This window comes from Neovison vison, chromosome 2 (genome assembly GCF_020171115.1).
Source record: "Neovison vison isolate M4711 chromosome 2, ASM_NN_V1, whole genome shotgun sequence".
Lineage (NCBI taxonomy): Eukaryota > Metazoa > Chordata > Mammalia > Carnivora > Mustelidae > Neogale > Neogale vison.
Window position 1 is genome coordinate 182,522,084 of NC_058092.1, and position 15,853 is coordinate 182,537,936.

The 15,853-nt window shown below is 34.5% G+C and overlaps 1 protein-coding gene across 3 annotated transcripts in view; it reads right to left on the reverse strand.

The window, feature by feature from the left end:
• The window catches only part of HERC4 (HECT and RLD domain containing E3 ubiquitin protein ligase 4), a 117,405-nt gene that overhangs the window by 37,609 nt on the left and 63,943 nt on the right, over positions 1-15,853 (reverse strand). For all 3 annotated transcript variants that reach the window (XM_044239628.1, XM_044239627.1, XM_044239629.1), the window contains 7 exons: positions 14,710-14,786; positions 14,315-14,439; positions 13,070-13,129; positions 12,822-12,933; positions 12,132-12,321; positions 10,555-10,727; positions 1,278-1,397 (listed from right to left, as the gene is read on the reverse strand). In XM_044239628.1, the coding sequence (XP_044095563.1) occupies positions 1,278-1,397; positions 10,555-10,727; positions 12,132-12,321; positions 12,822-12,933; positions 13,070-13,129; positions 14,315-14,439; positions 14,710-14,786 (857 nt within the window). The remainder of the gene's footprint in view (positions 1-1,277; positions 1,398-10,554; positions 10,728-12,131; positions 12,322-12,821; positions 12,934-13,069; positions 13,130-14,314; positions 14,440-14,709; positions 14,787-15,853) is intronic.

Here is a 15,853-nt window from a genome sequence, read left to right on the forward strand (position 1 = left end):
TTCATCAGACAGGACTTCATCAGACAGACTGATTACTCAATTGCAAGAAATCAACCACAGTCTTTCTTTAATTCTTTTATTTTAGTTCTCGATAGACTACAAATTATTAGCTAATATATTTACTTTACTGGACTACTGTTCATCTTTCCCACCAGATTATGAACTACATAAGAACATGGCCCTTATCCGTCTGGTTTCTCATGTATTTCCAATACCTAAATTGATGCCTGTCACTGGAGGTTCTCAATATTCTCAGTATTTGTTGAATGAGCAAATGAGTAGACCTAAATCTATCGAAAGGCTACAAATCTGACCTAAACTCAATGATTCTTGGGGTGAGGGGGATCAACAAGTCTCTCCTCTAATCAAGATGCATATACCTAGGGAAGCAAAAGATGTTCTAGAAGTGACCTGATTTCTACAGATTAGAGTATTCCAAAATGAGCATGCACTAATCACACTGAGATTCTAAAACTACTATATGTGTTTGGTGCCTACTACACTTATTCCAGACACCATTAGAAGTACTGGTGAGTGAAATCATAGAGTGCCTATCCACAAGGAGCTTGCAGCTGGTGCCCAGCAAGCAATGAAAGGCTACTCAGCCTTCTAAAACTGCTACAGACACATTGCTTAAATTACCTACTTCATGGGGGAAAAAGTTGGCCTCAAGTATACTATAATGGTTAGCATCAAATCTGTTTTAGATCTAACTGCCTACCCATTTCTATATTAAAGTTCTGTGTGTCTAAATGAAGCTTTATAAGACTGCTATTATTTTAATGGGACATTAAGTATCTAGTTATTAGAGACTTAGCCACATGGGAAGGAGTATGTACACATGGGGATTTAGGTCAAAACTCCAAAAATTAAAAACTTAATGAAAGTGGGGAAACTGGAACCAATGGTCCTACAACTCTCTTCTGATAATTCTGAGGCACTAACTTCACAACATTCCTAGAGTTCCAGTATCAGGGACTCCAATATTCTCAACATGACAGAATTTAGAGGCAACCTCAAGAAAAATAAGTGGAAGTTAAGAATCAGTGTCACATTTGCGTTTTTCTTCCGTTTGGCTGGGCTTTGGTATAAGAGCAGAATGTCTACTTATAAATACTGCAAAGTAGCTATTCCTTCCCAATGTGTTTTTATTTCAAAAATAAGCTTTGAATAAAAGCTCTGAAAAAACTCTGGTGTTTCAAAAACAAGCAATTGTTTCTTTTCTGAGAATAAATGATACATAAAGATGAAATCATAAAATGCAATAGGAAACATACCATTCCATAGGCCTGCTGTTGGACCCAGTTGATATAATCATTCCTTATGTCTATTAATTCTTGTACTTCATGTATGTAAAATTTATCATACTGTATAATCTGTCCCGATTTCTCATTTACCTACAAAAAAAGTATAATTAAAATTAAGTTTAACCAGTACCTAATAAAGAGATTAAAAAATGTTTAAACAGAAAAAGTCTTGAGATTTCTTAGCTAATTTTGTCTTTCTATAAAAAAATTTTACTGAGTATCTACTATATGCAAAATGTTAGTTAAGTGCTATGTGAAACATAAAGAGGTCTAAGATGGAATATATGCATTTAGTACCTCAAAATCTACTAAAAAAAGAAAGATACTTCTTTAACCACCACATGAGATATGTACCATTAAAGTATACATGGTCTATAAAAACTAGAATCTCTAAGAACTTCTGCTTGGGGAATAGGAATTAAGTAATAATAAGAATAGCTAATGCTTGTTAAGTGTTACTCTGTACTGACATCTTAAAAAAACTAAGAGGTGATATTTGGGTAGAGCACAAAAAAAAAATGAAAAGAGGACAAATTACCGCCCTAGAAATTACTTACTAATTACAAAGGGGAAAAAAAAAATCCTTGCAGTGAAGAGCACTATCTTAACCAAGTGATCAAATCAATCACCACTGATACCGAGACAAATATAATGTTCCTGGTGATAATGCAAAATAGAAATACAGGCATCATCTATGAAGCAGAAAAACGTTTAACCTGAATCTAATCAAGTCTTAATCTAAATTCCAGTTCATAGGTAATACAAGAGATAGAGGAACAAATTAAACATCACAATAAAGAAATAATAAAATACTCTGATTGTAGGACTTTCGTAAGAAGACTGGCCAGGAAATCTCCAAACAGTTAAGGGAATGAGATAAAAAAGTGGAGGTTGTTGTAAATTAAGAGACATACAGGGGTTCTGGTGCTGGATACAGCAGAGCTCTTAATGTCAGACTAACCTCCTGACAACAACAATTATAAACTCTGGATAATCTATATAACCCCCAAAATCTGAAAACACTGGAGAGCAACCAAAAGTAAGCAGGAACAGGAAAGGACACAAGCTTTGAAAGAAGCATGGGTAATATACATTTTGGCCCAAGGGAGTACTTCCAAATCAGTGTGAGGGGTAAGGGGGTAAGACCTCAAGCACAAAGCAGCAGTTTTACCAGACAGAAGAGGCAAATGTCATAAAGTGAGGCAGCCAATGAGAAAGAAGAATCCCAGAAAGGAATCCAGAGGGTGAAGCCATAAAACTAGCATGCAAAGTACCCCTCACATCTTTCGCTTTTTTTTTTTTTTTTTTTAAAAAGCATTTTTATTTATTTGAGAAAGAGAGACCGAGCAAGTGAGCAAGTAAGTGCCAGCAGGGGGAGGGGTAGAGGGAAAGGGAGCTCAACTCCACTTGGGACTTGATCCCAAGACCCTGAGATCATGACTTCAGCTAGAGGCAGTCGCTTAATTGACTGAGCCACCCAGGCGCTTGCTTTGGCTAACCTCTCAAACTCTGAGGGCACAAGGTGAGACTTGGTGTGGAGGCGGTGGGCGGCGGGAGATATACAACCCAGCAGAAAGCAGCAACTGGGAGGCTACTCTTAAAGCAGACTTCAAGACAAGCATTTCTGGAGAAAAAATTGCACATTTGATAGGCATAATGATAAAAGGACTGTTTTATCAAGAAGTCATATAACAATTCCAAATTATCAGTGCTTTGAAAATACATGAAGGGAGAACTAACAGAGTTTGTTGCTAATTTTAACACCCCTCTCTTGGTAACTGATAGAAAAAAAAAAGGAAAAAGAAAAAACCACCAAGCACCAAAGATCTGAACAATTTCAACCATCTTGAATTCACCATAATAGAATATTCCACCCAACAACTGTACATAGAATGTTCACTAAAATAAGATATCCTGGGCCACAAAACAAGTCTTAATAAATACATTTAAAAGAATCCAAGGTATAACAAAGTATGTTCTCTGACCACAATGGAATTAAATGAAAAGTCAGTAACTAAGATATTAATTATAAGCATCTACCTTTGTTTCTCTTGCCATCATTTTTTTTGTATTGCTGCTTTTTAAAAAAGAAATTTGACTCAACTCTAGTTTTTTAAAAAGCAGCAATACAAAAAAATTTTTGGCACAACAGAATAAATAGGAATATGCCTGGATAGTCAGGTAGATGATATTATAGAATTACAGTTAATTTCCATAAGAAAAATAATAGTATTGCTGTTATATAGGAAAATGCCCAAGAAGAGGAATGCTGAGGTGACATCAGGATTTACTTTCAAACAACAAGAAACAAGTATATACATACACATATGGAAAAGCAAATGTGACAGCATGTTAATAATTACAGAATCTAGAATGGAGGGTATGTACCTATTTCATTTGTCTTTCAATATTTCTTTGTATATAAAGATATTCAAAATAAAAATTGAAGAATAAAGTGAATGAAAAGGATTTCAAAACAAAGTCTGAGGAAGAAAATTTTAGGCAAAGAGAAGAGCACGAGCTGAAAGGAAAAATTTCATAGGGAAATTAGGTTTTAGAGTCAATAAATGATAGACTCAGAATGGTATTTTATTAAAATTTTCTGTTAATGGTGTGAAATATAGTCACAAGTAAGTACAGAGGCTGGTGGAGGGAAATAAATCAAGATATTAAAAATTCAAGATTTCTAGATAATAAGAAAGAATGCAGAGGCTGTGGTAGCTAACTGATATCGAAAAGAGTCAAAACCAACTTCAAAATTCAAGCATGAGGAACTGAAAACACAAATTGGCAACACAAACACATATAAGTCAGGAAAAGAAGACAGTTTTGGTAGAAGAGGATAGCTGGGAAGGACAAGAAATTTGGTATTAAGTCATTTTTCATTTTAAAATGATGGCAAGAGAAAGGTTTGCCTAAAACACTTAACTGAGAACATTTTCCTTAAAGGAGACAATACTGTGGCAGGAGATGAGAGAGAGGCAGAAAGTAAAACAAAAAGGGCCAAATACAGATGACTAGGAAAGATGGCACATTTAGGAGAAGAAAATAAGACATCAAAAGAAACATGTACATTATCTCATTTAATCTTTAAAACAACCCTATGACACAGACACTATTATTATCACATAGATGAATACTAAGACTTAGAGTTCAAGAATCTTAACCAAGGTCACACAGCTAAGAGTCAGAAATCTAACAAAGACCTCTGTTACACACATGCACTTCTTTTTTTTTTTTTTTTAAGATTTTACTTTTTTATTTGTCAGAGAGAGAGAGAGAGAGAGAGAGAGAGAGAGAGAGAAAGACTGCATGTGCGCGCGCACAAGCAGGGGAGTGGCAGGCAGTAGGACAAACAGGCTTCCCACTGAGCAAGAAGCCCAATGTGGGACTTGATCCCAGAACCCTGGAATCATGACCTCAGCTAAAGGAATACACTTAACCAACTTCCCTGCACTCTTTATTTTTTTAATACACATGCATTTTGAGGGCACCTAGGTGGCTCAGTCAGTTAAGCACTGCCCGTTGATTTCAACTCAGGTCATGATCTCAAGGTTGTAGGATGGGAGCCCATGTGGTGCTCCATGGTTAGTGGGAAGTCTGCTTCAAATTCTCTTCCTTTGCCCCTCCCTATGCACATATGCACACTCTCTCTAATAAAATCTTAAAAACAAAAAAAACAAAACACCTTCTTAACTTACTATATGACAATTTTATTCCTCAATATATGTTCATATATATATATGCACATATGAATATATGACTATTTGCATAGATAAATGTGTGCAACATATATTTAGAATATATACAAAAACATACTTTGTATTAATGTTTAAAACTGTAATCAAGGGGTGTCTGACTGGTTCAGTCAGAAGAAAAAAAAAAAAAAAGGAACGCATGATCTTGAGGTCATGAGTCTGAGCCCCACATCAGTTGTAGAGATTACTTAAAAATAAATAAACTTCGGGTGCCTGGGTGGCTCAGTGGTTTAAAGCCTCTGCCTTCAGCTCAGGTCATGATCCCAGGGTCCTGGGATCGAGCCCCGTATCTGGCTCTCTGCCCCGCTTCCTCCTCTCTCTCTGCCTGCCTCTCTGCCTACTTGTGATCTCTGTCCGTCAAATAAAAAAATAAAATTTTGAAAAATAAATAAATAAACTTTATTTTATTATTTTCTTCTTAAGATTTTATTTATTTATTTGACAAGGGGCAGGGGGGAGAGCACAAGCAGGGACAGTATCAGGCAGAGGGAGAAGCAGGCACCCACTGAGTAGGAAGCCCAATATGGGGTTCAATCCCAGGACCCTGGGATCATGACCAGACAAAGGCAGCCACTTAACCAACTAAGCCACCCAGGCACCCCAATAAATAAACTAAAAAATTTTTTAAATTAATAAATAGTCACCAAATATAACCAATGCTTGATCCTATGGCCTCCTCTTAAGGGAACAAATAACCCAGTTTAAGAAGCATATGCTAGTAATACTCTTGATTTCAGCTTAGGTCATAATCTTAGGGTCATGGCATCAAGTCCTGCATTGGGCTCCACATTCAGTGGGGAGTCAGCCTGAGATTCTCTTTTTCTTGCTCCCCATACCCCTGACATGTGCAAGCACGTGCATGTGCACTCTCTCAGATAAACAAATCTTTTTTTTTTTTTTAAAGATTTTATTTATTTGACAGACAGAGATCACAAGAAGGCAGAGAGGCAGGCAGAGAGAGAGGAGGAAGCAGGCTCCCTGCTGAGCAGAGCGCCCGATGTGGGGCTCGATCCCAGGACCCTGGGATCATGAGTCCTGGGATCATGACCTGAGCCGAAGGCAGTGGCTTAACCCACTGAGCCACCCAGGTGCCCCAATAAACAAATCTTTAAAAGAAAATAATGCTGCTGTCATTTTCAAAGTTGATACTTTTAATCCCTCTATTTGGTGACAAAAGCACTCTGAGTCTTTTTTTCACTGTTTGATCAAATTTATATCTGTGGTTAGGATACACATTTGGGAAAAACTGACCAGAGTAAAACTGCTATTTCTGGCTTTCAAACAAAATAAAGATACTTAGTTTATATATGGCAATCAAAACCCTCATCCTAGAGCAGGGGTCAGCAAACTATGTATTGCCTGTGAGCCAAATCCTGCCCTCAGGCTGTTTTTGAAATAAAGTTTTACTGGAAAGGAGCCATGTCCCTCCATTTACATACTATCTGCACTCTCTGCAGCAGAGTTGAGAACTGGTTTTTTTTTTTTTTTTGAGAGTTGAGTAATTTCAAGAGAAACCATATGGCTTGCAAGGCATAAAATACTACTATCTCTACAGGAAAAATCTGCAGCCCCTCAACCTAGCATCTTTAGCAAAGCTCTTTCTACTAAAAAATAAAACATACACAATAATTACACAAAAAACTCTGCCTTTTCCCTCTCCAATATTTTTGTTTATAAAAATTCACACCAACTTTTAATCACATTGGACCCTAAAATTTAGTGAGTCCTATACAAAATGACTCACATCTCACTGACCAATATATATTTTTATCTTAAATATTTTAGATTTTAAAAGGTAAACTGTAGTTTCCTTCACCAATAGCAACCAATGTTTGCAGTTTGCATATCCTGCAGATAGACGTTTTTGAAAAGAAGTGCTATGCTAGAATAAAAAACAATTCAGAAACCAGTTTTGGCTCAAAACAGACAAAAATCAAATTTACACTGGGGGAAATAATGGCTGGTACTTAATTCAGTCACAATGATTTAACTGAAGAGAAAATCAGTTAATACTGCTCTTAAGAAAAACAGGGAAGTTAAACAAGAAGACTTACCTAAAAGACCTGCATATATTTACGTATAAAATCAACAGTATAAATTTAAAAAAAAAAAAAAAATATATATATATATACACACACACACACATACATACATACATACACATACACACACACACATTTGTATGGCAGATAACACCGACATTATTTTCTCCAGAAAGCCTTCCTTTTTTCTTCAGAGTTATGAGCCTTCTTATGTGTTTTCATAGCACCCTTTATATTCCTCAATCTAGCACTTACCAGGCTTTATAACAAATGTTTAATTATATGTATGTCTATACTGTTCTATATTTATAATCTCAACAAGGGCAGAAATCACATCTTTTCTTTATACTGCATCCCTAATGTCTAATACAATGATAACATAGTAGGTTCTCAATAAACATTTTTGAGATGAATAAAAAAGAAGAAATCCCAAGTTTAAAACAACCTATATAGTAGTATTATGGCCTAAAATATACAAAATAAAATCTATGTATGTTTCATCATAACACTTCTATTTCACTTTTCATTACTGTTTAGTATTCTGGTTCATTAACCTCAGTTCAGAGGTGGTATATGTTAAGTATATATGTGTGCCTTATCTGTTCGGTTTATTTAAGTATTCCTTAACAAAAAAATAAAAATTTGAAAATCACTGATTTAGAAGATTACCATGATATGTAGCAATTAGGCTAGAAATGCCAAGTCAGTCTTCTCTTTAGGTATATCAGTATCTCTACAATGTACTGTGTCAAAACTCAAAAACCACTAAATAATTGAATGACTTGCCAATAAACTCATTTACTGGTAATTATATCCATTCCTGACAGCAAGTACCAGAGCTATCTTTCTTATAATACCATTTGGAACACTGGGAATGATTTTTAACTTAAAAGCTTTTGAAAGGACATGACATAAGGGAGGAACCAGTCATCCACATATCCTGAAATGATTAGTAAACACAGTCCAATTCTCTAGTTCCTGATCTAATTCGTAATCCTTGACCAGTAGGTCAAGAAGGCAACTATTTGAGGCAACTTCTAATTTTCAACCATGGAGCAAAGAGAAGGAATATAAACACAGTTGTCAGACAGAAGGTGTTTTTGAAAGTACAAGTTTCTGATAAGCAACTTGGGTTTCACCAAAAATGAAAATGAATCATCCTTGATGATAATATCCACAACTATCTATTTGTGGCAAATTAGGACCAAGGAAAGTTTTCTTCAAAGTGAGGAGGAGGAGAAAGATAAGTGATTGCCCTAAGGACTCCCAGTAAGAGCTGCTTCAAACATTAATGCTTCAGACATGATGTTTTAGACATTAATACCATTATCATTCTGCTTTTGAGTGTAACAACTTCAAACAACCACCCAGTTTCCTCATAACCCAATAAATCAAACTGAAAGTAGCTGTTTCCCAAATGGTGGTGGTGGTGATGGTAGTAACAAAATCAGTGCCTTATGAAAGTAGAATAATTACATATATTATATAATTTGAATAATACATTAATCATGGGAAGCTTTCAAGGCCAGTATTTTAATCCTTATTTTATAGATAATTCTCCATTTACATATATGATAAAGGAAAAGGCTTGTTCAAAACCACACCAATAGGAAGCAGCAAAAATAGTCTTCTAACAATAAAATGCTACCTGCGATTATGTAAGTATGAACCTCTAAATGTAGGGGCATAAAAATAACAGCAAACCCCTTTCTAAATATGTTCTATTACCATACCTGCTAATAGAGAAGTATATTAGAAATGGCAGGGACTTTGGAAGCAGATTTGCATTTGTATTTCGACTCTCTTATTTACTGGTTTATGACCTTTGACATTTAGATTAAGGGGTTTTATAAACTACAGAGTTTAAAAAGTTAAATGAAGAATATATGTAAAGTGCTCACATGAATTAATGTAGAAGGGAGGTTCTAATCTTGGCCAGTGTTAAAATTATTTCCTCTTCCCTTTTAGCCAGCAAGAACATAGGATCCTAGTTTCTAGCATGGCTCCATCAAAAAAGTCTCTGGAGATGGAGTCCCATAGGGTTCTACCTCAGTACAAGCTGAGGCTTCTAAACTAGGCAAAGAACTTAAACTACTTGCTCAAGTTAAGTCCTCAATTATTAAAAAGTTCAAGTTCTTCTCCTTCTCCCACCTTCCCTTTAACTTGTGGTAAGGAAACAGCTAAGGAAACCAATTTTTTTTTTAAAGGAGTAATTAATAAACAGATAAAGAAGAGAGTGAATAATTATTTGACAATAGGGTCCAGCTGACAAAGGAGGATTCACTGAAGTAACAGTAAAACAGAGTCCAGAGGAAAGAAAAAAAAAATCTAATTAATCTCTTGAATCCTAGACAAAAGGCACACAGAAAAATAGAAACTCATCCAATGAAGACAGAGGATTTTAGTAGAAGTTTACTGCAGAATTCAATTAACCCTAAAATGCTGCAAGAAAGCCTTATTCTGGGAAAGGCAAAAGAAAGAATGACTTGTTTTCCCATGGAAAGAAATGGCAATCATCTCTTCAGTTATAATAAGAGAATTACTAGGAATCCTGAACATACTCAATACCAAAGGAACTTCACTAAAGGAAATACCCAGGAACTTCACTAAAAGAGTAAGAAGGACTATCTCTTTTATCCCTTAATATTTACCTTCACACTAGGCAAGAAGGGTTTGAAAATGCTAAAGAAGCTATTAAGGAGAGGAAACTAAAGATTAAAGGTTCCAGTGGGTTTTTTAGTCATTCTAGAGGTAAGAAACATATGCTTCTCTCCCTTAGGTCATGTCTCCCAAAATAGCTTCTCAAGAATACCAAATGGCATAACAGAGATATACCTACCAGCTGTCAGGGATGTCTCAAATCCATCTTTAATCAAACAGCTGAGACTCTACTTCTTCATGTAACTTTGAACTGCTACAAGTGTAAAGAGTACTATTTCTTACACTGGGAAGAAGGGCAGGAAAGAACAATAGGCAAATTAATGAATTATATATGGTTCCAATTTCAAGTTAGTCATTTGTTTCAAATGGAATATTCTACTTTGATTGAAACCATTAGTACCCAATAACAAAAGGACTTGAGTTTAAATATTCATAATCACAACCAGGATGCGATCTCTCATATAATAACCACTTATAAATGACAAAAATCATATTTAAACTAATTATGTTCTTCACAAAGAAGTGTAAGGAGATTTCTAATTCATTAGTATGCTATTGTTCTGCCCAACTACAGAGAAGTTATCTACAAATGCCTAACAAAGTCAAGTAAGACCAAAGTTTCAAAGTATGTATTATTTTTTTAAAGAAAAACTTAACTTTTCTAAATATCTGTAATCTGTATCTCTTAAGCTAACCTAAATCTATAATATTAATGTTAAAATAAACATCATCAATCTATTAGGCAGCAATGAGGAAAGAGGAAAACAAAAGAACTACTGGACATACCCTATGCAATATTTCTAAAACCTTTAATGCAGTATGAAGAAAACTGTTGAAAATTCTTCTTTCAGAAGGGGGGATGCCGATCTTGTAGAGTTTCAAAAGATGTACCACGACTTCCTTAAAAAGTTCTACAATCTTGAGGAATAGCGGAGGTTCAAGTACTGACCACCAGTTTTCTGTTATTAAAGGATGAACATACAAAGAAAATGGATTTTTTAAAAAAGAATCACAATTTTCAAAATCATACAAGACTTTTCTTCTAAAAGCAGTACTCTTAACCCTCTCAAAATCCCAGAAAGATCCATATAACACAGTATTTTTTGTAACATTTCTAGAGTTTACAGACATCATCCTACTCTCAAAGAATACTGTTCTGAAAGCTCTCAGAAGCAAAAAAAAGTATGAAAGGTCTTCTGAATTCATTTCGTGGCTTCCTAAATTATATTAAAAACTCAATACTATACCTAATATTAAAAAGTGCTTTCGGGGTGGGTACCTGGCTAGCTCAACAGGAGGAGCACGGGACTCTTGATCTCAGGGTCAGGAGTTTGAGACCCATTTTGGATGTACAGATCACTAAAAATAATAAACTTTAAAAAAAACCCACACCACACCTTTAAAAAAAAGTGCTTTGAAAATCAGATGCTGAAGACCCAATATTTAGGGATCTTTTCAAGTTTTATCTTTCAACCTAGCATAAAGTTGAAATATTGTGAAGTACCACACCTTTAAAATGCAAGGTAATCCTGAAAATTGGATACTGAGAACTATGTAAAGTATTAACATGTTTGTTCTTCCCCACATATTTGTTTGTAGCTGTTAATTACAAACACCATAATCTTATGAGGCAGACAGAAATACAAAAACTTTTGACAACATGGAAGGAAATACTCTTGTGAGTCCCTGCTTCACTTACTGAGGATTCTACACTTTGCTTAACTACTTCCTCTGCTCACCCTCAGCCTAAAACTTTCTGTACTGATTTTATGACTTCTATATATCTTAGCTTCATAAATCAATAAATTCTATCAGCAAAGAAAGTACTAGGTTAAATGTAGCAAGCAAACTATAATGGCCAGGAGACAGATGGAAATCTACACAAATTGAGAAATTAAGTTGAGAAAAGTTTAGGCCAAAAAATTACAGTAGATAGAGACAGAACAACATGATCAGATTAATAGTAGACAGAGAAATAAAATCAAAAAATTAGCAGGTAAGAGATATACAAGGTTCAAGAAGGATTTAATACCCATCTTTGCTCAGTTTTAATTGTTCCTCCACCTTTACTTCTTTAATAGCAAGACCAAGAGGGACAAGGGAGAGGAAATACAGAAAATAGTTGGTTCTCTTCCCTGATACTGTCTCTGCTGTTGTTTGATTAAAATTTTAATATTTAACATACTTTGCCTCTAATAACCAGCATGACTAGAAAAAAGCAATGAAAGGAAAAACAGGTTTATTTTTCTGTAAGACAGTGTCAAATAAGCAGGGTAGCAAAATTTCAGATAGCAAAAAAAATTAAAAACTTATTAGCACCTTTATTTAAAGAGAAAAAATTACAAAAGAAAAAAAATCCTTACCAAGTACTTTCAGTGGTGCCTTTTCTAGGTTCACAAGAGCTGTACCAAAGGGAATTGCTATTGTTGTGAAATTGTTGGAATCACTCATCAGGGGGCATTCTGGTAGAGTAAGATAAAACCTCAATGCTTCAACATCAGGTAAGGAGCTAGTCAGTTTAGGAATAAGATTCTTCTCCAAACTAGCTGCCACCTATATTTTGACAAAAAGTAAAACCTACTTTATTTAAAATGAATGTACTTTCCAAAAAGAAGGAGAAAAATCATAAACACAGCAAACATAAAATGGTAAAAAAAAAAATGTATCTTACAATGAATCACTGAATGTGATTTGAAACACAGGGAAAATTAATGCCTAAGCATTACTAAGAGCATTTTAAAACTCTGGTGTGTAAATTTCAATATAAACTCTCTATAGCTATACCTATATAGAAACTTAAACAACATGGTAATGTTAAGTATTAAAGGTCTATTTAAACATCTGGAGAGGTTTACAGATATTTGACAGCTAAGCTGTAAATGCTTTAAAATAAAACCTTATTTAATTCTTATATTGGCTTGTATAATACAATCATAAACAGCACATCACAATGAAGTCTCTAAAACTACAAAGTTGGTTAGGCTATAAATATACAAAATAATAAAAAGTTCAACAGGCTACATAACAAAATGTAAAATACTTCAAGAACAAACCTGCTGAGATATCTGAGGATGATCAGGTTGTATAAGTTTGTGGAATAAAAGCCTAGCAGCATTCATATCAACCCCCGAAAATTTGGTACCTGTTCTATAGTGATCATCATTGCTATAAAAGAGAAACAAAAAAAAAAAAGAGAGGGAGAGAAAAAAATAATACACCCTTAAAGTTATTTCATTTATTTAATATATTACTTAATACAATAAATTTTAAAAATTGTGCATACCAAAGAATTACCACTTACCTAACAGCTAGAAAACTTCCATTTAGACAACCAGAGGAAGAAAATGTTCCATCTATTTCACTAAAAGAAAGTTAAAAAATCCCCAAATCACAAAATGAGAAATCCAGTGTCCACATTTTTTAATCAAAATATTTAATATACTGTTTAATGCCACAGAGCACTCCTCTAACCAATATTCAAGTAGTATAAATCAGAATTTTACAAACTGCTAAATTACTAAAGGTTAAAGTAATAGCACTTATCCTAGACTTTCTAAAATGCATCAAACTGATCTGATATTTTTTTCTTTTTAAAGCCTACAGCACCCACTATACTCCCAAGGCAGTCTCCCATCCAAGTACTAACCAGGCCCAATCCTGTAGCTTCCAAAATCAAATGAGATTAGGTGCATTCAGGGTGGTATGATCACAGACACAATCGATGTTGTGAAAAAAAATATTTTTTTTACATAAACATATACATTTAATTTTCTTAATTATACAGGATGGTAACTCTAATATCAGATGTTACTATTTTTTCTGAAATCCACTTTTTGGGGCTTTTAAGAAAAATTTTAATTTAGGAAAACAATCTATAATTTAAAACAGCTTATCGGGGCTCCTGGGTGGGTTAGATGGTTAAGCATCTGCCTTCGGCTCAGGTCATGATCCTGGGGTCCTGGGAATGAGTCCCCCATCGGGCTCCCTGCTCATTGGGGAGCCTGCTTCTTTTCTGTCCCTCTCTCTTTCTCTCTGTCTCTCATGAATAAATAAAATCTTTAAATAATAAATAAATAAATAAATAAATAAAAACAGCTTATCAGATATAGTCTCTCATCCCCAAAACCAACACCACCTGCAACAACAGGAAACTCTAAACAAGTTCATCTATAAGAAGAATATTCAAGAAAGATTTAATACTTAAATCTTTTAAGAAGCATAAAAGTTAAGACAGTGAACACTAAGAAGCTAGAAGTCACATTATTTCAAATCCAATCCTAGTGGTTGTGTTTAATATTTCAAGTTATCATTTAATATTATATATATGAAAGAATTAAAACATATAAATATATTCAAATGAGAGCTCTTAAAATATATTATAGAAATTCCAGACATTTAAACTTATGTGAACTATTTGGTGAACGATTATTTTAGTGAGTGATATTAATAAAATACTTATTTAAACAAAAACTTCTAAGTACAAGATAGCACTACCATGGAGGTAAGAGGTTGTGTTTGTGTTGGGTAGGCAAAATGTTTTTCTTACTTGGCTATCTCCACAGGCAACCTTCCAGAGGGGTAGCTCAGCCATTTTTGAATAAGAGCTTCATTCACAGTCCAGATCTGTTTTGAAGGATCAGGACATCTAAAGTCATCTGGTGGCCCACAGTTCTAAATTTAAAGTAAGTAGATTAGCCAGAGAGCAGATATATATATAACTTAAACCAAGACTAGTTTCCACTATGTATTTCATTTTTTTTAACCGAGTATACCTCTACTAAATACCAGAAACAGTACTTATCAACTGGATCAGAAAAATTCTGCAGACTTGGGGGCAAAAAAGTTTAAGGCAACTACTTTGTAACATACAAAGAACATTAATATGGGCTTTAAAAATTATTCAAAATTATCTGAGTTCAGTAATTGTATGACTACTATTACCTGGCGATTAGAGTAATGTGAAAAGCTTTGATCGCCCCCTGAGAAAATTCTTTTTACACAGAAATATTCTTCAGAATCTGTAATAAAAATAAGATGTAAAGAAATTCAAGATTTATATATTTTCAGGCTATCAAATATGCTATTGGATTCTTCCCTTAATAATCTAACTCAATAAGACATCGTATTCAGCATTCAACAGTATAAAATGACTTGGAATATTTTTATTATTGCAGAAAAGAGACTGACTGAGTGACACACACTGAATGATTCTACAAGTATAACGAGCACTTGGTAAGTCTGCAAGTCTTTCTTCCAGCTTGTACAATAAAGCGGTGTTTCTAGTCAATGCCTTTTTTTTTTTTTTTAAAGATTTTATTTATTTATTTGACAAACAGATCACATAGGCAGAGAGGCAGGCAGAGAGAGAGGAGGAAGCAGGCTCCCGGCTGAGCAGAGAGCCGGATGTGGGGCTCGATCCCAGGACCTGGGATCATGACCTGAGCCGAAGGCAGAGGCTTTAACCCACTGAGCCACTCAGGCGCCCCTAGTCAATGCCTTTTTTATCTCAATATATTTTAGTTTAAACTGAAGATGATGTAAAAATTGAACAAAAGGTGTAAAAGCTCAGAAGTAAATAAAAAGAATATTAATTTTTAAAAAAGAATGACAACAAACAAGTGAGTGTTAAAAGTTCTTGAGTAAAATACTTGATAATGAAAAATTTTCTTTTACTATAGCTGTACAAAAGATGACACACACAGCTCTTCATTGGCAACTTTTTATCAATAAAACCCAAATCAACCACCTGGGTGGCAGTCGATTAAGCTCTCTTTGTTTCCATTCAGGTTGAGATCTCAGGGCTGTGAGATCCAGCCCTATGTCAGGCTGTGTGCTGCTCTCAGTGGGAGTCTCCTTAAGACTCCCCCTTCTGTACCTCCCCCACCTGCAGTGTCTCTCTCTCTCTCTCAAAAAAAAAAAAAAATATATAAATCTTAAAACAAAAAACCCAACAAACCAAATCTAGTCCAAAATAATTAATAAGCAAATTTAGTAGCAGTAAAATTAATAAAGTTCTTTTTCAAAAAGATATTCAATGCGTCATCCTTTCTTCTCTTTTGCTTCTCAAAATGGAAAGAACATCTAT